General features: G+C 44.1%; 2 protein-coding genes across 3 annotated transcripts in view; one reads left to right on the top strand and one right to left on the bottom strand.

Moving 5' to 3' along the window:
* Positions 1-11,195, top strand: part of wwc3 (WWC family member 3) — a 32,331-nt gene extending 21,136 nt beyond the window's left edge. The window contains exons 9-23 of the mRNA XM_075484768.1: positions 580-828; positions 4,882-4,971; positions 5,063-5,634; positions 5,724-5,844; positions 5,943-6,023; positions 6,107-6,193; positions 7,207-7,402; positions 7,493-7,663; positions 7,752-7,870; positions 7,962-8,109; positions 8,205-8,369; positions 8,509-8,601; positions 8,691-8,921; positions 9,020-9,147; positions 10,549-11,195. Of these exons, the coding sequence (XP_075340883.1) occupies positions 580-828; positions 4,882-4,971; positions 5,063-5,634; positions 5,724-5,844; positions 5,943-6,023; positions 6,107-6,193; positions 7,207-7,402; positions 7,493-7,663; positions 7,752-7,870; positions 7,962-8,109; positions 8,205-8,369; positions 8,509-8,601; positions 8,691-8,921; positions 9,020-9,147; positions 10,549-10,615 (2,518 nt within the window). The 3' untranslated portion in view covers positions 10,616-11,195. The remainder of the gene's footprint in view (positions 1-579; positions 829-4,881; positions 4,972-5,062; positions 5,635-5,723; positions 5,845-5,942; positions 6,024-6,106; positions 6,194-7,206; positions 7,403-7,492; positions 7,664-7,751; positions 7,871-7,961; positions 8,110-8,204; positions 8,370-8,508; positions 8,602-8,690; positions 8,922-9,019; positions 9,148-10,548) is intronic.
* A 512-nt stretch (positions 11,196-11,707) lies between these two features.
* Positions 11,708-16,614, bottom strand: traf3ip2l (TRAF3 interacting protein 2-like). Of its 2 annotated transcripts, none has more exons than XM_075484769.1 (10): positions 16,418-16,614; positions 15,385-15,483; positions 14,473-15,113; positions 14,301-14,343; positions 14,135-14,199; positions 13,949-14,046; positions 13,576-13,644; positions 13,253-13,369; positions 13,090-13,164; positions 11,708-12,882 (listed from the first exon to the last, which is right to left on the bottom strand). In XM_075484769.1, the coding sequence occupies exons 2-10, from the start codon at positions 15,426-15,428 to the stop codon at positions 12,736-12,738; spliced, it is 1,299 nt and encodes a 432-aa protein (XP_075340884.1). In that variant the 5' UTR covers positions 15,429-15,483; positions 16,418-16,614; the 3' UTR covers positions 11,708-12,735. The 2 variants fall into 2 exon arrangements, with proteins under 2 accessions (XP_075340884.1, XP_075340885.1); XM_075484770.1 differs by having other exon boundaries at positions 15,385-15,530.
* Positions 16,615-24,088: the final 7,474 nt, after the last annotated feature.

Here is a 24,088-nt window from a genome sequence, read left to right on the forward strand (position 1 = left end):
TACAAATTAAAGGCGCATCACATTATTCGAAGTACAAATATTCTCATGATTTTCAAATCAAATTGTGTTGATCGTTCTATTTTCTGAGTTCTTTGTGTGTGGATCCAATGCAAAGATTAAATAAATAAACATGAAAAACACAACACTTTTCTTGCAGAAGTGGTGTGTAATCTAACAGAAATGCAGGGTTGATGATATTTTTGGCGGCTGACCGTCCAACGCTGCCTCTAAATATTAACACTGAAGAAGTTGGATAACAAAGCTAATTTTTATCCCCTTGTAAGCTTACATAGCAGGGTATGAGTAAAGCAAGATGCATTTTATTTATCTCTCTTGACCGTGGCATGTGAACTCTGTGTTTGTACTTGAGTCTGGGTGCCAAGCACATTTGGCTCCCAGCAAAGTTTATGTAAACAAACGCTCGTAACCAAATGAACACAGCTTGTGCCCGCCCACCGCTGGCTATAAATTTGTCAGCTGTATCCGTATCAACATGCCGGTGCCACATATGAGGGGTATATTTTTAAGAAGGGGCTGACCCGTGCTGTCTTTGTTTGACTCTCGCTGCTCTTCTGTCAGGGTGCAGAGCATACAGCACCAGCTAGCACAGTTGGACAGTGAGAGCTGGTCGGGGCGGGCGGAGGCGGACCGCGACCGGGACTTCATGCAGCTCCTGCGCGAGAAGGAGGCCCTCCTGCAGGAGATCATCCTGGTCAGCAAGCAGCAGCACCTGCCGGAGACGCTGCTGCAGCTAGAGGAGGAGCGCTCCAGGCTGGAGGAGGAGGTGCAGAGGGCCCACAGCTCCCAAAGCCAGGGAGCCAATCAGAGGTGAGAGTTGTGATTGTCTGCTCTCTCATAGTCATAAGGGAAGTTATGGACACAGAAACTTGGCCTTAAATGTAGGAACTGCAGCTAAATATTTATGAAACTTGAGTTTGTAAATGCTGCCTGATGGTGGGAAGGAAAACCAGAACAGATCTCATTCACATACAGGTTATCTGGTCATTTTGCAGCTATGCTCTTGTAATTGGAGGGGAACTAAGGCTGCCCTCATAATTTGTCCTAAAAAATGAAAATAGTGTTTTCTGATATGGACCTGCTGGTGGCTGTATGCCACAGCAAAGCAGAAGAGGTTAAGATGTGATGAAATACTTGTTTTGGATTTTGGAATTGACCACACATTGGGCCTCATGCAAGAACATTTTTCATATTTTTATTCTAAATTTCTCTCACTTTTTTTGAATGAAGGTCTCGTACAAACACGCCACGTCAGATTCAACAAACGATCTTCACTTCGGAAAAGTGTGTAAACGACCTGCGTACAGTGCAAAGTGAAAATGAGTACACCCCTGTTGAAAAGTAACATTTTGAACAATATTTTAATACACACACAAGTTATTCCCAAAACGTGCATAGAGTAAGTTTAATACAACATCTGTTGAGCTTACAACAGAAAAGAAAGATCAATAATATAACTTAAATGACCTATTTGTCCATTTTTGTGAAATTATGCTGGTGCAAAAGTGAGTACACCCCTATGTTAAACTCCCTGAGAATGGGCCGTGTTGGCCCGAAATGTCATGAAATGAAAAGGCATTAAAAGGGAGGTCATCGTTGTGCGTTTCATCCTTGCCTTACATTGAAATTTTACATTTTGAGTCTGCACCAGGCTAAAAGAGACGTGTGTGAGATTTGACTGAAATCCTATGGAGAGTATCATGATCTGCTTCAGTAGTCACAGTACATGTTGACAAGCATGTTTCTTTTGGTGAAATTCAGCTTCCTACTGTTGATGGCATCCATACAGCCCCAAACCATGTCACTCCCACTACTATGCTTGACTTTAAGCATGGGGCACTTTTCTTTGTACAAATCACTTTTTACCACCACACATGCTTGACACCATCGAAAGCAAATTTGTTCATCTTGGTGTCATCAGATCACAGGACACGGTTCCAGCAATCCATATCCTTAGTTTGTTTGTCTCTGATGAGACAATGATAAACAAATTTGCTTTCGATGGTGTCAAGCATGTGTGGTGGTAAAAAGTGATTTGTACAAAGAAAAGTGCCCCATGCTTAAAGTCAAGCATAGTAGTGGGAGTGACATGGTTTGGGGCTGTATGGATGCCATCAACAGTAGGAAGCTGAATTTCACCAAAAGAAACATGCTTGTCAACATGTACTGTGACTACTGAAGCAGATCATGATACTCTCCATAGGATTTCAGTCAAATCTCACACACGTCTCTTTTAGCCTGGTGCAGACTCAAAATGTAAAATTTCAATGTAAGCCAAGGATGAAACGCACAACGATGACCTCCCTTTTAATGCCTTTTCATTTCATGACATTTCGGGCCAACACGGCCCATTCTCAGGGAGTTTAACATAGGGGTGTACTCACTTTTGCACCAGCATAATTTCACAAAAATGGACAAATAGGTCATTTAAGTTATATTATTGATCTTTCTTTTCTGTTGTAAGCTCAACAGATGTTGTATTAAACTTACTCTATGCACGTTTTGGGAATAACTTGTGTGTGTATTAAAATATTGTTCAAAATGTTACTTTTCAACAGGGGTGTACTCATTTTCACTGTGCACTGTAAATGATGAATGCCACCCATGCGTATTTAAGTGCACGTGCACAAGGATAGTACATTTGCATACTCTACGCCCTAAATAATACCATATAAGGCTACGCTTTCCTCTCTCCTGTGCCAGCAAGTGTTGAGTCGTGAGAATGGCACCAAGCCTTAAAAAAACAAAAAACTTTACGGACTCTGAGATTGAAGTTCTGCTTTCAAAGATCCAAAAATCTGTCATTTCTAGCAGTGTCAGCAGTGGAATTACAGAACTTGCTAAAGGGGAGAAATGGGAAGCAATTACGAGTGCTGTTAATACCGTGTCACCTGTAGTTCGTAATGTCACCGAAATAAAGAAGCAATGGTTTGATATGAAAATGGCTTTAAAAAAAAAATGTCTCGCCATGGCCAGGCGCTCGATGACTGCAACTGAAGCTGTGCACTCAGTTGTTGCCTCATCACGATGGCTCTTTGATGGGGCGGTTTATGAGGGGGGTCTTCTGGCATGTTGTCTGCCTGGGCTGGTTCAGGTAGTGGGAGACCCTTGTTTGTGGCAATATTGTGCAAAACGCAACATGCCAGAATAATCTGTGCGATAAAGCAGTTTTAATTTGGTTTGGACGTTAATGGCGTGGTACTGTTTGTGGTTGAGAAAAGGGAATGCGTAAGGTAGTGCTGGGCGGTATGACCAAAAATACATATCATGGTATTTTTTCACGGTTTCACGGTATATCACGGTATTTTTTTTTCATGCATAATCAGGTGTTCACAGCATTTTCTACAGATTGAGAACAGAATTAAAAATGAAAATAAAAATTCTTCTAAATAATTCCTTCGTTAATAATTGGTCACACAGAACTTTATTGTATTAATACTCACATCTTCATTGTAAACAAATTAATAACATAGTAATTACACTGGTCGGACTGTTCAGCTATGTTTCAGACTGATACCTCCGGTTCAGGCTGGTCCTCATCCTCAACACGTCTCTTTTTCAATCGCGGAAAATATTTTTCAATACTCATCTGGATTGAAGCAGCAAACATTCAGTGTAAGAGTTTAAAAAACCTACTTTATTTGATTCACAGCTGCTAGTGTTTAGACCTTGACAAACTACTTTTTTTTTTTTTTTTTACGGCAAACTTGCGAGTAGTTAACTTTATAAAGAAGGCGTAATCGCTTGTTTGCTAAGGGTCGGGACGGGACAACATTGTATTAAAAATATTTTTATAGGACTTTTTAATGTGTGATTTTATAAAGTTGCACGTGATACCAACCTTTTGTGAATTTCGCCAGCCGTCTTCTTTCGGTTGAGCTAATCTAACGACGCTGAAGCTAGCAAGCTTCCAGGGAAGATCTCGCTGATGGAGACACACGCGGTGTGCATGGAGGGGAGGGGCTGTGTGTGTGTGTGTGAGTAGGCTATGCGAGAGAGACGCATGACTGACAGAGACGGAGGGAGAGCAGGGAAAGGAAATGCAGCTTAACGAATACGAGTATTTTTTAAATAGCGTTAAAAATAGACAGTAAACATGCGTTTTTAGAAGCGCAACACTGAAAAGGGTCCCGTCTCAAACAATGTCGCGCGACGCAGCGTTCCCCCCGTTGTGTAATCAAATACACCGGTATGGCGGTATATTAAAAATTCATATCATAACGAAATTATAAACGGTATTCGGTGTGAACCGGTATACCGCCCAGCACTAGCGTAAGGTGAAGCTTTGATACGTATATGTGTGCAGTCTAGTGCTCCAATTATGTTTGGCAGTCCAGCCATGGCATGAAAGTCCCTCTTAGTTTGTACTTGTTGCACAGCGATGTATGGGAATTTGATGTACCATGGGTGATAAACTGATGAGAGCTTTGATGACCAAGGGGAGCACATGACTCACAGAGGACTGGGACACACCCGATCTGTCTCCAATCTCCCTCTGAAAGGTTTCCGTCCTCACCACCCGTCCTCCAAGGGCGGTGAGGACCTGGACGTGTGGTGGAGTTGGGTTTGATCGGCTTGTTTCTCTCAGGAGTTGTGGCTCTAGCAAGCTGCATATTACAATCCATTCATCAAGCAAACTTGCTCTGGATCACTCGTGAATTCTGTTCGTACCTGGAAGAAAACTCAAAATACGAAAAAATTGGTGAATGTTCTCTTAAATCACTCGTATGCACGACTTAAGAGCAAATCTGTTCGTACGAGTGGTTCTGGCATGAGGCCCATTGCTTTTAACATGTTACACAGAAGGCTGTCGTCGAACTTTGAGCTGAGAATTTGTCATAATGTCACCCACATGCCTGACAGGATCCTGCAGCAGGAGAAGAGAAATGTTCTGCTCAGACAGCTGGAGGAGGCAACACGGATCACCACCTACCTTCATACCCAGCTGAAAAGGTGCAGCACACGCTCGTTCTTAAAGATTTCATTCCCTCCTCGTTCCACATTGGTGCCTTTTCTTATTTGCTCTCCACTCCTCTGTCTCCAGCCTGTCGGCCAGTTCTCTGACGGTGTCGTCCAGCAGCAGCCGCGGCTCTCTAGCCTCCAGTCGGGGCTCCCTGGCATCCAGCCGAGGCTCCCTGAGCTCCATCAGTTTCAGTGACATCTACGGCCTCCCGCAGTATGAGCGCCACGAGGGGGCAGGAGAGCCGCTTGACTCCCACATGCGTTACCTTCTTCCCCCAGAGGGCGTGTCCAGAGACTGCTCCGCGTTCACTCCTGACCCCCTGACCCAGAGCAAAAGCAAACGTTCCCACGACACCCCTCAGTCGCTTGCCTCCCTCTCCTCCCGCTCCTCGCTCTCCTCCCTGTCACCGCCCAGCTCCCCAATGGACACACCGTACCACTCTGCCCCCCAGGAATGCCCCCTCACCCAGATGACGGAGGAGTACATGGAGCAGGCGGGCCGTGGCCTGCTGGAGGGGCTGCGGGCCCAGTCTCAAACCCTGCCGCACACGGCCTTGTTGAGCAGCGAGGACGCGGCGAGCCCCGCCGCCGTGCACCAGCTGGACAACAAGGTTCATAGAGACGGCGGAGCTCAGACGGCTTTCACCTCCACTGGCAAGTGAAGATCTGATTTTTCTACCAAATAATAAAATTGAAAAAGAAACAGCCAATGATGATTGAGAACTGGCTGTTTTTCTCTGCAGGAGTGACTCTGAGGGGAAACAGCGCCAACAGGAGTGGCAGGAGAGCCAGGAGAGTCTCTGCAGGCGTCTCTGAAGATGCTCTGGCCACCGACAGCGGCGTGTTTGAGGCGTGGGGCAGGAGGTGAGAGGAAGTCCACCCTGGCCATGCTAAAACTAGACAAACACCACAATGTTGTGTACCCTCAGATGATCAATCTACTCATTTATTTGCTCCACCAGGACAGAGGAGTTTGATGAGCTGTCATACATGAAAGAGCTGTCGTCTGTGAGCGAGCCCACGCAGATCCAGCTGGGGCTGTTGTGAGTAAACTGTTAATCAAGTGTGTGTGCAGGTGGCTTCTGTATTTTCTGTCGTTGTTAAGTGGAACTGTTTTTCTGTACAGATGGGAGTCCACTTCTCAGTCTCTTCGACTGCACCTGCTTCAGCTCAAGAATTTGAATTGCACCGTTGTGAGAGATGGCTACAAAGTGTGAGTACCTTCAGCTCTGATGATAAAGGCTGTCGTTTTGGAAAGGTATTCAGCGAAGAGTGCAAAAACGAAAAGAGGAAAAACAACTCATGTCGTTTGAGTAATGAAGCGGTTTTCACTTTGTGTTCTGCAAGCAGGAAGAGCTTCTCTGTCTGGGTCAAAATGTTAGAAAATAACTTCAGCACCAGCTGAATTTAACAGTCTGAGATTAATTCAAACTGCATTCTTAATTATGAAGCAACTGTTCTGACTTCATTATAATGCCTGTGCACATTTCCCACCTTCAAAGCTTGTAAAGTAAGATGTATGTCAGATCGAATCATTTGTATTTGGCTAAACGAGGGAGGGTGTGGCCTAAAGTGAGAAACATTGAGGTGAGGATAGTTATTACGCAGGTTTATTACCTCGTGAAAAGTGGGCTGTAAAACAACATAAACTGGCACCGAAAAGTCAAAACGATCAACAACACAACAGCAGATCAGAGGGTTACAAAAAGCGCTCGAGGAAGAGAAAAGTAAAAGTCACCTGCATGTGTACTTAAGAGAATATTTTTTTGCAAAAAGGAAATGACTTTAGTGCCATTGTGTTGCAGAGCAGCAGTCGACACGTATGATACTTATCTGGATGGTCGAGTCTTCCAGCATGTTTGCACTCAACCAGATTCACACGGGCCTGGTCGCTCTGCACGTTGTCCACACTTCCATCTTTTGGTTAAAAAAAAAAACGGTGAAGCATCGGTTGGACTGAACATCAGCCCATTAAGATTACGTGTGAACCCAGTCACTTTAAGCGTGTCGCTCTGCTCTGATAAAATTCTGATTTCATAACCACAGACATCATCACGCAAAATCCCGATTTCAGTCACTTAGAAATGTCTGTGCCGTGAATTCGGCTGTACTCGCTCGTGTGACAGTTAAAAGTGAGACGGGTAGACTGAATCTAGACTCTCGGGTCAAGTATTGCATCATCAAGAACTCTGTGAATTTTAGCCGTGTTCCTTTGTTGATGTTCAGGTACGTGAAGGTGCACCTGATTCCACTGGACGCCAGCAGGGCCTGTGCGTTTTACTGTTGTACAGCGTTGGAGCCCCAAAGCCAGATGAGTTTCAATGAAGGCTTCCGCATTCCTGTCCCCGCAAACGCCCTGGCGGTGTGTGCTCTGCAGCTGTCTGTCTGCTCGCTGGGACCCCAGGCTCAGGAGGAGCTACTGGTGGGTCTGAAAGGCTCTGCAGCAACAATCCCACAACTGGTGGAGAATGAAGGGGCAGCTCTAATCTTCTAAATCCGGTTGTTCCTGCAGGGTACAGCCCAGGTCAGCCTGGCAGACTGCGAGGGGAGTGCAGAGATGGTTTACCACTGGCTGCGAGTCCAAATGTTAAACGGACCTGAGACACAGAGGCCTGAACAGAAGAGCCTCAGCCACCGCAGACACCACGACAGCCAGGAGGAAGAGCAAAGACCCAGAGCCATGGTAGCCACTTAGAAACTGTCAGAAAGGATGTATGAGGGGGGGGGGGTCTTAACACTGTAAAGATGGTGTTTACTCTCTGACGTTCCAGGACACTGTGTGCAGTCTGCTCTCCCGTAATACCTCCACCCACCTGGAGGAGCGGGACGCAGAGTTGGAGCTGCAGAGGTTGGCGAAGAGGGACGAGCGTGGGGAAGCGACATCCGAGAGGTGACTGTACTTACCATTCGAAGCAGCCTCTGTGGTGTCATATACAAGTTGTGTTTTGGTTTTTTTGTTATTACAAAGATGTGTTTTGCAGGAGTTGGCAGGCGGAGTCGGTGGACAGCGGCTGCAGCAACAGCACGCCGTTTACGGCTCCCTGCTCAGAGGGGCTGTGCGCAGAGGGCATCTGCATCACCACCGGGGGGCGCTGTGATCAGACAACCAGCAAACAGTCTACCTTGAAGGTGAAGTTTGGAGCAGTGGTAGTGTGTAGGATTTTACCCCCTGAGAAATTTTAAAAAGATCTGACATTTAAGTGTCTGCTCGCACATTTTCTCAGGTGGAGAAGGCCACCATGACGGAGGGCGTGTTCCCAGAGCCGATGCGAGTCCGGCCTAAAGAGAGGGGAGGTCGCTGGGGCCACGCTTCGCCGTTCATGCGTGGTAGCACCATTGTTCGCTCTCAGACCTTCTCCCCCGGCGCCCGGAGTCAGTATGTCTGCAGGGTGAGTTTTTCATTCGAGGTAGAATCAATGATTTAAGGATATTAATCAGTGATGGTTTTTATTTACAGCTCGGTGATTTAGGCAGCCATGTGTGGTGCCCTCTCTCCATAACGCGGCTGTTTTTTACCTTTTGTTTCAGTTATACCGCAGTGACAGTGACAGCTCAACTTTACCAAAGAAATCCCCTTTTGTCAGAAACACATTGGAAAGAAGAACATTGCGATATAAGCAGGTGCGGTTTCATTATTTGTTCCGTAGCCTGAGGATGTACGAGTGTCTTAATCCATTGTTTACCTGAGGCGTATTTGTGTGTGCCAGCAGCAGTCATACCGCTCCTCCCTAGTCGAGCAGCCAACACGCACCTCCCTGGACCTGGAGCTGGATCTTCAGGCCTGCAGGACTCGTCAGAGGCAGCTGATGGAGGAGCTGAGCTCCCTGAGGGAACTGAAGCTGAGACTGGAGGAGCCCCAATCCAAGGAGGCCAACGAGCTTCCCCACTGGGCCCTGAGGGACGAGCGCTTCCGCTGCTTACTCAGAGAGGCCCAGAGGCAGGTGAGAATGGAAGCGGGGTTCGCCACGGTTACTTTGCAACATGTGCAGTTTAGCCCGGTCCCGCCGTGGCAGTCGTTGACTGTTTTTGCTGCTTACAGGCCAGCCAAAGCAAGCAAGAGCAGCGTCAAGAGGAGGCAGCAGAGAGGAGGCTGAGGAAGGCTTCCAAAGAGGTTCTGCAGATGAGAGGGCAGAGCCAGAAGGAGCCCCTGCCCGTGCAGACATTCAGGTTGGGACGCTGACTCCTGCTCGGCTTTCATTCTGTAACTCTACAGAAACACACTCTACAGAGTGTGTTTCCTGCTTTAGCTGCTGCACTTGTTTGTGAACTCACTGTTGCAGACGAGTGAAATGTTAACGGCCTTTTTTCACAGATGCTCGTGCTCTACAACAAAGTAGGGACTCGCCTGAAATGTTGGTACATGGTGCAGCGACAGGTTAATGGATCCGTCCAGAATGTTTAAATAAGTTTTAAATAATAGGTTTACTCGATAAATAACCAAATACTCCTGCATAGCTCCGACTCTGTAAGAGCTGCTGTTTCACCAGTTTTTTCCTGTTAAAGGAGTATCTGTTGTCGTGAACACGTTCGTCTTTTATTTGACCAGTATGGTTTGTGATGGTCAGCATTTACCCAACTTAATTGGATTCATTTCTTCACCCACTATTCTGATTTAGGTGGTACACATGACAGGAGTCAACAATGAACATGTAAGAGATTTTAACTGGTTATTATCGCGTTAACTCGCTAATTATTTAACGCCGATAAATATTTTATCGCGCATTAACGCAGGTTTTATTTTATTTTTGTTTTTTTGTTTATGGGCTTTTGTGCCTTTTAATGGATAGGAAAGTTCAGAGACAGGAAGCAGGGGGCAGAGAGAGGGGGAATGACACGCAGCACAGGGCTATCCGATGCGGGACTCGCACCGGGGCCAGCTGCAGCGAGGACTATAATCTCTGTACATGGGGCGCCTGCTCAACCCACTACGCCACGGACCACCCCTGTTTTATTATTTATTTTATTATTGTAAAAGTCTGTCGCTCACAGGCTTTTATTTTGTAAAAGTCTGTTGCTGTCTGCTGTGGAACAGGAAAAGAAAGTAATCGGCGGATCCACCAAACATGGAGAAGGGTACGGAACTTTTACTCTGCCATTTTCATTTTAAAGTTCTTCCAGACGGCGGAGTCGACAGAACCAAAGTCATCTGTAAACTCTGCCAAGTTGAATTGTCTTCTCAGCGTAGTAGTTCCAGTCTAAAATATCACTTAAAGGCAAAACACACAACTGATAGCAGCAAGTCATTCAAGGAAACAGACAGTGGAGCGAGGCTTCTACATAAAAACTACAGAAAGATGCTGATGTTAAAAGTGTGTTTGCACAACAAATGTTATGGCACTTTCATTTATATGGCAATAAAACTAAATGCTAAAAGCTATACACTACTTTTTAATTCATTTTTGGATTTTGTGTACAAATGTGATTAATCGTATTTAATCAGGGAAATCATGTGGTTAATTAGATTAAAAATTTTAATCGTTGCCCAGCCCTAATTTGAACAGAAACTGGCTTTTTTACTGGATAAAACATTAAAAGTAAGTTATGATAACTTTTCTTCTTTGTCTGCAGAGAGAAGATGGCTTTTTTCACAAGACCAAGGTTCAACATACCTCCTTTACCGGCTGACGATGTATGAGGGCTCGCCTCTGTATTATTGTGACTAAACATGAAGTATTTGTCAAATTTTCTGAGCTCATGAAGTACAAAGTTCTTTCTACTAAGGCGACAGGACATGTGACGTGCAGATGAAGATCCAAGTGTTTCACATTTTCAGAAGCATTTGTGTGGCAATTACACATCCGAACACACTAGATATGCAGTTACTGACGACAGCCCGGCTGTACAATTCCTTTTTGGGGAAGATGACTTTCAAACAATCTCTCTTTACTTCTGAGTTACTTCTGTTTGTGCTTACAAAAAGCTGGAAGACGGGAACAAAAGTCGGTTTGGACAAATTCACTGTACTGTAACTTATTTTATAGTACTTTTCCTTGAAGGAAATAAAAAACGCTTCCTGCTTTTTAAATGTATTTTGTAGCTTTGAACAAATAGCACTTCATTGTTTTTACATGCAGTAAATGGAACTATTGTCTGATATTTGTCTCTGTTACCTAATTCTTAAGAGTTATTTACATAAAATGTCACTGTGTAATCCACTTTTATTACAGATGTCATTGTTATTTTGTGCTTATGTTATTAAAATTAATATTATTTCATGTACTTTTCAATATATGGATGAACATATGAAAACACTGTATTCAGATTTTTCTTAAATTATGTCTGTATGAACATCTGCAGTGTTACTTCTTGAGAAGATAAAGTATTAATCCGCATCTGGACGCTGCTTTCTTTCCCGCCGTTTCAGATGCAGGATTGATTCATGCAACCTGTTCTGGGACGAACAACGCATCCGATTCTGCGCATTCTCTTTAAATGTGTCAGTGTTGCATGTGATTTCTCTGTAACCACAAGCAGCCTGTGATGACCCCGTTTTGAGTAGAAATTTGCCGATTCTTGCCCTACCACACATCAGGCAGGCAGCTGCGTCAGCTACTTATCTCGATACGACATCCTGTTGAAACATTTCAGCGCGAGCTGCCAGAACCAGAGAGGCACGGCGTTTCTTGCGTGCGGCTCTGCTTGACAGCTCCGAAGCTGTGTGAGAAAAGGCGAGCAGCTCGGCTGGATTCCTGCTGACGTTTAAAAGAGACAAAAGGCTGCGGCATGTTTGTGCATCTTTTTAATGACGGTGAACGTGTTGACGTTCTCATGACTCACATATTTGAAACATCTTCTTACTGGCCTGGAGGCAAATGAATCCAGGTCTCTGCTTGTCTTGTTAACTATGAGGCGTAGGGCCAGCACTGCAGGTAAGCCAGGTTCATGGATCTGACCAAAACTAATCATCGCAAACGCAAAAAACGCACTTTTCAGTACTATTTAGCTTGAAAGATCCACCGACCATTTTCATTCAGAGCAGAAATAAAATTTCAGACTTTTCTCTCTGGAGAATAATTCAATGAATATTGGTTTAGAAGTTCTGCCGTCCTCGACGGTGCCAAGTCGATTAGTAAAGCATCTAGAGACCGAAAAATTAAAAAAAAAAGGTCTTGATATAACTTGATATGAGAAGTGGAAACATGCCTCCAGTGCTGTCTGTACACACCTGTATAAGATTCTTTATTGAGTTAATACTAACAGACACAAACCGCTACTTTGATTCTCCTTTAAACAACATGCGTCAGTCTACAATGTTCATGGAAAAAAAACAGCATATTAAATCAGTACATCTCTGTTTCTGTTGTACGAGGGCAAAACTGCGTCCAGTTGGGGAACTGTTTGCATTAAATAAGCACAATATGATGGAGCATGTGAACTATCTGTCAGTGTTTACGGATTGTAAATGAAAGCCTCACTGTTCCACTGTGCAAATAGCTTTCAGTTCTAATCATATAATGCGCACACTACTCCGAGTGAAACATGAAAAGACTTATCAATGAGAAACCGTGTTCAGACGGCATGTCTGATTTTTTTAATTGTCTTTTTCAGGGTGTAAGCGGTGACAAGCTGCAAGGACAAAAAGCTGGCCTCCTTTTTCTCATTTCTGTATGTTCACTTAAAAAGGAACTAGCACAACATATCCCATGGAAACGGCTCAGAAAGCACCCAACAGTCTACAGTCGCACATGAAAACATCCCTGTTCACCTCAGCAGTGGGTGACAGATTTCAGTCCCGTCTGTCCTCAGATTAGTTTTCTAGAGGGGAATGGAAACTATGGTTGGAAGTTCCCCAATAGGAGGCGGGTTATACTTCTCCACCCGCATCAGCCGCCGTAGAATGTCGTCCCGATCACGTGGCCAACCATAAACCTGCGTGTTTTGAAGCCAGTTCGGAACATGACACTGACAGGAAAAAAAAACAAAACAAAACCAAAAGAAAGAAAAAGCAAGCGAGCGGATTATGACACAGTTGAGGTTTTGGGGGTTCAGCAGTATGTACCACACACGTTTCACACCATAAATATGTAGATTAATCACTCACTGACAGGGAGTAAATTAAGCGAAACACTCAGGCATGTACATTATCATGTAGAGGAGCACGGCATTTACCTTTTTAGCTCCAGGGAACAAAATGGGGATGAACCTGAAATTTTTGCTTCCATTCTGGATGAATTCATTCTGGAGCTAGGCGACAGATACAAGGAAATCACTCACACGTCTTAAATCTCAGCACTGTTCAAAGCAAACATGGTTAGGGGGTTTTATGGTTTACCTGTTTATGTATGTAAACCGTGTTGAACGTCCTCTCGTCGTTCTCCAGGTTAAAAGGCGAGGCCGTCACTGTCTCGTAGTACTTGGGACTGATGATAATGATGATCAAGTACTCTTTCTGTGAGAGCGGGTGACAGGACTCCGTTAAAGGCTCCAGGTGGCAACCATTTTCATTCTTGTGCAATTATAAAACAGCTTTATAAGACAAGTTCACTCATGAGTGAAAAAGCTCAAGATGTTAAAACAACTTCCTCGATTATAATCTTTTTGTTTGTTTGTTTTTTACCCATCTTTATGAATTTAAAGGAATGCGACTGATCTCACCTCACTGAGGTACCGCTCCATGAAGTCAATCTTGCTTATACTTCTGAACTGCTGCTCAAAAATGTCGATCTGAAACAAAGGCATCTGAGTCACATCTTAATTACAGAAAAAAATGTCAGAGTTTGTCAAGATGTCAATAAATCTGACAGACTGAATCCAATCATGCAGAGTAAAAACAAGTCTAGACTTCTCTTCGACTTGAATGAAATTCACCCTTTTGATTTTTTTTAATTCTCATACTCTCTCGCCTTAAATCAGTGATTATGTAATTTGAAAAATGACATGTCTTATCCATTATGACAGAAAACTGCTCCCCCCTTCCAGTTTCTATAGAGTTGTGGCTCAGCTCCACAAAACAACGACTTGTTCATACATGAGTATCAAAGCCATTGTGTCGCAGCAGCGCAACAAAGTTGATAATCTCTTTGACGTGCTTGTCGTTGTCCGCTTCGTAAGTGACGAAGACCCTCCCTGTAGCGAAAAGGGAATAGATAGATAGAGTAAATGTTATATACTGTTGATAATCTGACCAACTCCTGATGTGATGCTGGACACTCACTCTGCTCCACAGACAGCGGTGTGCTGAAAGTTGGGTGTCCTGGGGTGGCTGGAGCATTGAGGCCGCTGTATGACGTTAAAAAAATAAATAAAAATACGATCAATCACAAGCATTTAAGACAAGCTGTCAAATGAATGAGGCACAATTAGAACTTGAAAAAGCTCACATCTGTGTAAAACCAGCTCCTGGAAGTCTACAGTCTCCTGGATCTGGAGCAAAGATGTACGGGTTAACTGCTTATCATACTGCGGTAACATGAATGTAACACTTGTTCACTGTTGGTGCTGTTTATGCAGTATATTTTGGTACAAAGTTGGAAGACAAATGAGCAGACTTACAGTACGGGCCGTAAGCTGGATGGTGCTGAGGCCAGGGGTGTTTGTTGGCCACGGGCCTCCTGCTATAGGCGTCTGCAGGGCACTGAGCACAGCAGGAGGGTGCCTGAGGTGGGCACGAGTATGGAGACAACGTGTGGTGATAAAATTCGGCCAAAGGCGGGTTGGAGCGCAGGGAGAAAGGCTGCTCTAAGCTCATCACGTCGGTGCTGTTTTGGGCAGGGAGGGGAAGGGACTTGTATCTGGAGAGGCAGCTGTCCTCAGAGCAGCTGGAGTAATCTTTCTGGCTTGGACAGGAAGGCAGGCTGTTGGGGTACCCCGACCAGCCGCTGGCTACGCTTGGGTAGAGCTGGCTGACCTGGCTTGGGTACGGAGTTGGCTGGCTGTATCCAGCCAGCAAGCTGTGAGAGGGCCTGGATGAACAGTGGCTCGAGCTGGTCAGGGGCAGTGAGTGTTCCTGCTCTCTGTTCCACCTCCGTCCATTGAACATGGAGTCATTAGAGACTGCGGCGTGCCGTGGGAGTTGGGGCTGACCCTCGGAGTTGGAGGTGGAGTCCAGCTTGTGGACAATACTGGCGTCTTGCTCCTCTGCCTTCATGGTCTCATCGTCCTCTTCAGGTGTATTATGGCGAGTGCTCAGTAGGCTGTTACAACAGTGAGCGAGGAGTTGATCAACTTTAACAAATGAACACTGTTCATAACCATAAATCCTTAGAGGAATTTCTGCTTCACACTTGCCGTCTCCTCTAACATGCAATAAGCTCTACTTTCATGATTTCTTATCGAAGCAGAGATCTACAGTAGCTGATCTGAACAGGATCCGCACTAAAAAGTTGCATAACACAACAGAAAAAGCCAACATGTTACGCTGCACCAAGCTGCATCGCAAGGCATCATGATTGCAGTCGTGCTCACCTATTTGGAGCTGAAACCGAGTTGACTGAGGTGGGCAGCATCATTGGGCCTTCTCCTCCTGACTTCCATGTGTCTCTCGTTCGAGCCGCATCTGAACGTCTACAGAGGGGGACTCAGTTTGAGAGGAAAATGGCGAAAGGAAATATCTGGTTGAAAGATAAGGGGTAGACAGAGCCGTAATATTTTGCATTTCTAAGGGTGATTGATGCCTCCTCTCTTGTTCAATCAGCCCACACATCTAGAAGTGTCTTTTTGATTTGTATGAAAGCTCACCAGCACATGACAAAGTGTCTCCCACACAAGGGACTTTTCTCTAAATGTTAGGTGGGTCACTCTTAGGAGGTATGTGGTAACGGGCAACGGTGGGGACAGAATCTGTACTTCTGAATTGAGACCTGTTTAATAAATGATTGCACACAGATACTCGGCTGTACTTTAAGAGGCATTCATATCAGCCTTTACGCGTCGTTATATTCCCCACCGATGGATTAAGGATTGCGTGATGTTCGTTAAGAAATGGAAAACAAAGTCTTGCAAATGTTCCTCTGCCTCATTGGGAGTCAGGACCCTTTAACCTCAATTTAGGTGGGTTTATCTTTCAATACACCCCTGACAGTTCCCGTAAATTAGCATGACGCTCGCTGAAACCCTCTCTGTGGTTGCACACAGATGCAGCTGCTCGCACTTTCCACTGAAGCTGACCCAGATATCTCTCCGGCTTGTGTTTCGGACCTTTCACATAGAGCTTCATAAAGAGACTTTCACTCGTTTTTTTATTTTATTTATACAACTCCATTAACACGCTTGTGGCTCGTGGTATCGCGGTGCTCCTCGCACTTTTAAGCCAAAATTGCTTATAACGTATACGACAATGTTATTTAAGACGCAAAGGCACAACAAAACGGCACTTAAAAGCGTTATTGAGGGGAAAAATATATAACACAGAAACACATAAAGGGACAAGGTGCTTGTCATGTACGTGAGCTGGTAATATGTTCGTCGAGTCAACTTGAGGAACTTTAAGTTCACTTACCGTCGCGGGTTCAAGTCTCCACCTGGCACTTCAGCCGACACCGTAGAAAATGTTAGAAAACGTAAAAGGTTGGCTTGAAAAGCAAAACTGCCTCGACGGCTCCTGGTTGTGTAAATAGACTGAGACCTGCTGGTCTCGAGCCGTCACCTCGTTACAAACAAAAAATACTGACGCGTCAGGTTGAGCCACTTTGGGTTTTTTTTTTTTGGTTTTTTTTTAGCTGCAGCTGAGAGCAGCACCACCTCGCGAGAAACTCCACCTTTCACTCACGAGCGACTCCGTGTATTTGTGCGCGTGTGTACCACTTTTTTAAACCCGACAGGGCCCTTTGAGATGCAAGTACTGACTTTGGGTCCTGGCAGAGTGGTGTAAAAAGAAAAGTATTTACTCTATAGCTCTGGGTCCTGGTAAAGTGTCAGGGGTTAGGTTCAGGTTAAGGAAGTCAATTAAATGTCCTAATGAGGACGGCTGCCCCATTAGACTTGGCTCATCAGGCTGGATCGGACATGGTGCCAGAACTGATGAGTCAAGTCGAAGTGGAATTAGTCCAACAGTCAAAAGATGTCTCAGAGCCGCCAAAAGGAAATGTTTCCTCTGAAAACCAAATCCAAGAAAGACTCGTCATCGTCCTTGAAATGGAACCAGCCTCTAAACATCCAGAGGACTGTAAAACATCAGCAGCCTTACATCCCACAGAAGACACAGCAGTTCCAGCACAACTCGTGGACCAATGTGAGCCCTCAGAAGAAAGACCAGCGGTGCCTTCAGCGTGGAGGAAATTAAAGAAATACATGACGCCAAAACACCGCCGCCCGCCAGTACAAAGAGAAAACCATCGAGAGAGAAAGACACAGCAGCGTTTAGAACTCGCACACAAGACTCGTCAACAGCTTGTCAACCTCAAATGAATATAAAACCTTCTCCATACATCATATTATATCATCAATAAAATATGATTCAAATTCATATAACTTTTGTTCATCTGTATCTTTTCACCCTGAACAACTGCACTACCTGAAAGCATCAGTGCATTGTTCTCTCAGCTGTTAATGTGTCATTCAGATAAGAACATGAAGATATGTTCCTTCACAAATCATCATTGAATTGATTTATGTGTTTAAATAGAATCAATTATAAAAAAAACTAAATTACACACTCGTTTGGGTTGTTATCAAAATAAGAAACGGTTTTACGTGTCAATTAAAAGGTAATTCTCTTCCAAAGTTATTCTTCCAAGGACAAATCAGGTATCTTTGATATTGTTGAGGGTTTAATATCACCTTTTACCGGACATATTTATGCTTATTTATGCCTCTGCGGCCATGGCTCAGTGAGGGTGGGTCATCCTGAAGGTTGGCGGTTCGATTCCCACTCTCACTGCTCACAGATTGGTGAACTGACGGCTGGAGGGGTGGCAGTCCACCTCACGGCTGAGGTGCAAGGCAAGGCACCGTACCCCCCCTGCTCCCCGGGCGCTGTGATTGGCTGCCCACCGCTCCAGTGTGCATGGCATCTGTCTCCATGAGTGTGTGACCCTGTGCATGTGTGTGTTCAACAGCTGCCAACCCGGATGGGTTAAATGCGGAGAAAATAATAGAATAGAAAAATACATCCCCCAATGGGGAAATTTAAATTAGTCAAGTAGCTCAAAAAAAATTATCAATATTTACAATGATTGTATATTAACAACAACAATAATAATACCAATTCTAATAAAAATACTACTACTAACTAATAATAATAAATCCAACTAAATAAAATTAAAAAAATTTTAAAAAATCAATCAATCAATTTGAGAAGAACTCAGCAGTCACTGTTAGTTAACTGGAGGAGTAATTTCGTGTGACATGACTACATGACAATAAAATCATCTTGATCATTGTGCTTATTCAGAGTTGATACGCTCCTTTTTGAAGGGAACAAGCATCGATTCCACGGTGTGAAGGGTTAAAACAGTACATGCTTACAGGGGGAGTCCAAACAGGTGGGATGAGGCCTATAGTGGAAAAGTACCGGACACAGGGAGATGGGGGGAGTTTTCCCACACAGGGTGGAGACATCTGGATGGAGCAGAGATGGAGTACAAGGCTGATATCGGACCAAGGACTAATCAGGGAAAGCCAAGTCTAAACCACGGCTTCTCCCCGACTTTCGGACCAATATTTACATCATATTTCTATGGTAATATAATAGTGTGTTTAGAAAAACAGTGGTAAACTTTTTCTGATCAGACTGCCTGGCGGAGAGAGGTCCACAGCGCTGTGGAACCTGAACCTTTAAATAAATTCTGAGCTCGACTTGGAGTTTGCAGGGCTCTATAGTTTTCAAGTTTGCTTGGAGTGAGATTCGGGCGGGGCAGGGGCCGGGCCGGGCATGTGTGCGGAGGGGGGGGGGGGGTTCTTTCGTTTTTTTTTTTGGGGGGGGGGGGGGGGTCCCTTGCAGTATCCCATCGCCATAAACTAGCTACTTAAAGAACAAAGAAATTGTTTTATTTATACCAAAATCACAAATCTTCACTTTTACACAAAATTCTGCTATATTTTAAAATAAATTGTTTTAGGTATGCAAAGTCTTAACAAACAAAAAAACAGACAAATTAAATTAAGAAAAACAAACATAACCCCAAATGGGCCCCTTGAGCAGTCCCTCTCTGTGTGTGTTTGTTTATGAGTGTTGTAAGTGTTTGTGGCAGATTTTGATGCTTGATGACTGATATTGGGGGCTCCCATTTAAAGCACTGTGGCTCAGTGTCAGCCATTTTCACAGTCATGATGGATGACAGAGTTCCATTCAGAGCCAACGTGTTCCTGGTCGTGCTTTTATTGAGCCCCACCATGGAAAAAACCCTCTCTGCATCAGCATTTCAGTGTGGCAGAACTAATACCAGTTTGGCAATTGTAGATAGCCTTGGGAATCTGTTCATACCAGTCACATTTGAAAAAAATTAACCACGGAAGCCTAATTACACTCCTACATATTTTTCATTAAGTTGCTCATGTCAAAGGGTGTGTGCTGAATATTTAGGCCTACTACTTCAACAAAAACTTTAATCGGCGGGATATTGGTCTTTTACAAAGAGTAGGAAAACTATAGTAACTAATAAAAGATTCAAATAAATGAAGATATGACCTGCTGATGATCCTGACGGTTCTCTTTCACCTCCAGCTCGTCTACAACTTCTGCAGCATTCAGAGCATAATAGGTTATGTCTGCTGTGCATTCATGGAACGCGTGCTTGCAGCTGAAAGCTTTTTCAGACCTCACCCGGCAACAAGAAATTCTGTTTTCTGATTAGCTGAAAAATTCTATTTTGTGATTTGCCGATGGGTAGCTAAATCAAGACAGCTGTACCAGAGCTATAGTTCTGAGCTGTAGAACGCACAGTAACCTGCCATTGACTCGTTTATAGTATATAGGCCATTAGAATATCTGTGCGACGAAGTTGATCATTTCTCAGCGTGAGAAATGGCATGTGTGGCGTGTGAGCTGTGAACTTGTTGAAATGCGTGTGTTTCACGCAGCCCTGAGCTTGTGCATCTTCTCTCAGACAAACGAACACGACGGTTATCTAAATGGCTGTTAAACAAAATGGACGATACTGCCCACCCTGTGCACAGCGACAGGGAGTGAAAGGCTTCTTCAGGTCAATGCGGGAGGTCATTTCTGCCAGCAGCAACAACCTGTAACCGGTTGTGATTGTTGAGATTGCTGCAACATGCCAAAAATCAATGCTAGAGTTCTAAACAAGACCTTCTTCCATCCCGTCAGTCAGAGAGCTTGTGAAACTGCAAGGACCCTATTGTATCTGTACTGTTTCTTATTATTCCGTCCGTCTTCTGTCCGTCTTCCTCCCGTTATTCTTTGCAAAAGGTACTCGAAAACTCTTGAAATTTTGCAAACACCACCTGCCAGTCGACAACATGAAAGAATCTAAACTTTATATTTTTGGGAGTCGCACATTGACTCTGTAGCGCCCCCTACGGTGCTTAAAAATGGTCCCGCATTGGGCTGTTTCACGTGGGACGACAAAACTCGGTACACTCATTCATCATGCCCAGACGCACAAAAAGTCTCCAGCCGCCATGGTCCCACGTCCACAGGAAGGCGGCCATTTTGGATGGAAAGTGCGTTTTCGTGCCATTTTTGACCGATTCCACGCCTTGCATATGATCGAACTAGTCCTACAGATTTAATGCTACAGACTTCAAACTTGACCAGGTTACTCTTCAGACATGGGGGGGGGGGGGGGTCATTGGGCAACTTTTTCAAAACTTAAAGGGCGTGGGCGTGGCGACGCCTCAAAGTTTGATGACTCGCCATCACTCGCCACAAAAAATGAAGTCGGTAATAACTGCCACATACATTATCCAATCTGTCCCAAACTTCATACGGTGAATGCTGGACCCAGCCTGAACGCGTATTATCAGTGACATGATACCTATAGCGCCACCTGCTGGTGGTTGGAAACATCTTTTTTTCCCCCCACTTTTTGATCGAACTCCTCCTACAGATTTAAAGCGATACGATGTAACTTCTCAAAAAGCCCAGTATGGAGCTCCCCCTACAGGCTTGGAGGTAATGTACGGTTACACTGTCGTAAATACAACACCGTTTCGCTTTCACGTTTCACGTTTGTTGACGAACCGGCGAGGAGTCAGAAGGTGCAAATGTCGACCGAGAAGTCAAGTCAAGTCAAGTCAAAGTTTATTTATAATGCACTTTTAAAACAACAATAGCAGCTGACCAAAGTGCTAACAGGAAGGCCTAAAATAGGGAGAGAGAAGGTAAGAGTAATCAAATGTACCTGGGAGCGTGAGAGGGGTCTATTTGTTTTTGCTGTAGGTGTGCCAGAAAGCAAGTCGAAGTACTTCCGCTCAGCTCCCGCTCAGACCCCCGAAGGGCATAGGAGACAGGCCAATCGTAATATTAAAACTCATTCTAGCCGCACAATTGTTTTCAAGCTGTTATTTTAAGGTAGAAATGTTACATAGTATTACTTTAATGCTACAAGCTTCAAACTTGGCTAGGTAACTCTTAAGACATGGGGGGGATCATGCAGAAACTTTTCCAAACTCTGAACGGTGTGGGCGTGGCCAGGCGGTGAAAATCGTGTGATGGCGTTTGTGATTTGAAAGCCTTATTATCATCACAAGGTCATGAAACTTGGCACACACGTCCACCCTGATGACCTCGTACGTATGTAAAGGGTATCGTGTGTGGGCGGAGCAAAATGGCTCAGTGGCGCCCCCTGGAAATGTTCAAATACCCCTCCACATTGGGGTTATTATGTGCTCGTACGTACGCAGAGAGTATCGTGCGTCTGGGCAGAGCTACGCGACGACAACGTCCAGCGTGTGCCCCAACGTGCCTGCACACAGCTGCTTGCAGCTTTCTAGTTAAGCTTGGATTTATAACTCAAATTTATTACTCAAACACTGTTTCCTACTCCAACTTTACTCCAGCAGCACTTGACTCTCTTGTTGACAGCACTATAGTTTCAATGCGTACAGCACTGGACAATGTTGCCCCTCTGAAAAGGAAGGTAATCAGTCAGAAGAGGTTGGCTCCTTGGTATAATTCACAGCTGCGTGCTTTAAAGCAGACTGCAAGAAAGCTGGAGAGACAGTGGCGTTCCTCTAATTTAGAAGAGTCTCAGTTAGTCTGGAAAGATAGTTTAACAATGTATAAGAAAGCCCTTCGTAAAGCTAGAACTGCTTATTATTCATCATTGATAGATGAGAATAAGAATAATCCCAGGTTTCTTTTCAGCACTGTAGCCAGTCTGACTAAGAGTCCGAGCTCTGCTGAGCCAGTTATTCCTTTAACTCTCAGCAGTGATGATTTCATGAGCTTCTTTATTAATAAAATTGTTTCTATCAGAGAGAAGATTGATGGAGTCCTTCCCACTATTATCAGTGATGTATCATCAAGTACAGCAGCTTTAGAAGTATCTTTAGAACCTGATTTGTATTTAGACGGCTTCTGCCCAGTTGATCTCTCTGAACTAACAACAGCAATAGTCTCTTCTAAACCATCAACTTGTGTTTTAGACCCAATCCCAACCAGACTGTTCAAGGAGGTTTTCCCATTAATTGACACTTCCATATTGGATTTGATCAATCTGTCTTTGTTGACAGGATATGTACCTCAGACTTTTAAGGTTGCTGTAATTAAACCTTTACTTAAAAAACCTACTCTTGATTCAGAAGTGTTGGCTCATTATAGACCTATATCCAATCTCCCTTTTATGTCTAAAGTTCTTGAAAAAATAGTTGCAGCTCAGCTTTGTGATCATTTACACAGAAATAATTTGTTTGAAGAGTTTCAGTCAGGATTCAGAGTGCATCATAGCACAGAAACAGCACTGCTGAAAGTTACCAATGATCTCCTCTTAGCCTCTGATAGCGGACTTGTGTCTGTGCTTGTCCTGTTGGATCTCAGTGCTGCATTTGATACGGTCGATCACAGTATCTTATTACACAGACTTGAACATGTTATTGGGATTAAAGGAACTGCATTAGGCTGGTTTAAATCATATTTATCTGATAGATTTCAGTTTGTTCTTGTAAATGAAGAATCTTCCTCACACACCAGAGTAAGTCATGGAGTTCCTCAGGGTTCTGTGCTTGGACCGATTCTTTTTACTTTATACATGCTTCCATTAGGTAACATTATTAGACAGCATGGCATAAATTTCCATTGCTATGCTGATGATACTCAGCTGTACTTATCTATAAAACCAGATGAAACCAATAGGTTGGTCAGACTACAAGCATGTCTTAAAGACATAAAGACCTGGATGACTCAGAACTGTCTGCTGCTAAATTCAGACAAAACTGAAGTCGTTATCTTTGGACCTGAGCGTTTCAGGGAGAAATTGTCTAGCTATATAGTTACTCTAGATGGTATTTCCTTGGCTTCTAGTTCTACAGTGAGGAACCTTGGAATTATTTTTGACCAGAACTTATCATTTGACTCGCATATAAAACAGGTTTCTAGGACTGCCTTCTTTCACCTTCGTAATATTGTTAAAATCAGGAACATCTTGTCTCAGAGTGATGCAGAAAAACTAATTCATGCATTTGTTACTTCAAGATTGGACTACTGTAATTCTTTATTATTGGGCTGTCCTACATATTCTCTGAAAAGCCTTCAGTTGATCCAAAATGCTGCAGCCAGAGTTCTGATGAGAACTAACAGGAGAGATCATATTTCTCCAGTTTTAGCTTCTCTTCATTGGCTCCCTGTTAAATTCAGAATAGAATTTAAGATTCTTCTCCTTACATATAAAACTCTTAATGACCGAGCTCCATCATATCTTAAAGATCTCATTGTAAGATATTTTCGTAACAGAGCACTTCGTTCCCAAACTACAGGTTTACTTGAGGTTCCCAGAGTTTCTAAAAGTAGAATGGGAGGCAGAGCCTTCAGTTATCAGGCCCCTCAATTGTGGAATAAGCTGCCAGTAAATGTCCGGGAAGCAGACACCCTTTCCACTTTTAAGACCAGGCTTAAAACTTTCCTTTTTTATAAAGCTTATAGTTAGGTCTGTTGAATCTGATAGTGTGTCTGCTAGTGTGTCTTGTTCTGCCTCCACCTCTGGCACCCTCTATACTTTCATTACCCCCTACCCGAACCAGGGTTTGCATCCCCACCCCGCTGTGACTGGTG

Source organism: Odontesthes bonariensis, chromosome 15, assembly GCF_027942865.1.
Source record: "Odontesthes bonariensis isolate fOdoBon6 chromosome 15, fOdoBon6.hap1, whole genome shotgun sequence".
In the NCBI taxonomy this organism is placed as follows: Eukaryota; Metazoa; Chordata; class Actinopteri; order Atheriniformes; family Atherinopsidae; genus Odontesthes; species Odontesthes bonariensis.

Excerpts from the sequence above, each read along its gene's own strand:
- traf3ip2l (XM_075484769.1), bottom strand. The coding sequence starts at position 15,428 with ATGATGCTGCCCACCTCAGTCAACTCGGTTTCAGCTCCAAATAG. Across the intron at positions 15,114-15,384 it reads TCGGTTTCAGCTCCAAATAG|CCTACTGAGCACTCGCCATA; the intron begins GTGAGCACGACT and ends CTGTTGTAACAG. Across the intron at positions 14,344-14,472 it reads TCCAGCTTACGGCCCGTACT|ATCCAGGAGACTGTAGACTT; the intron begins GTAAGTCTGCTC and ends TCTTTGCTCCAG.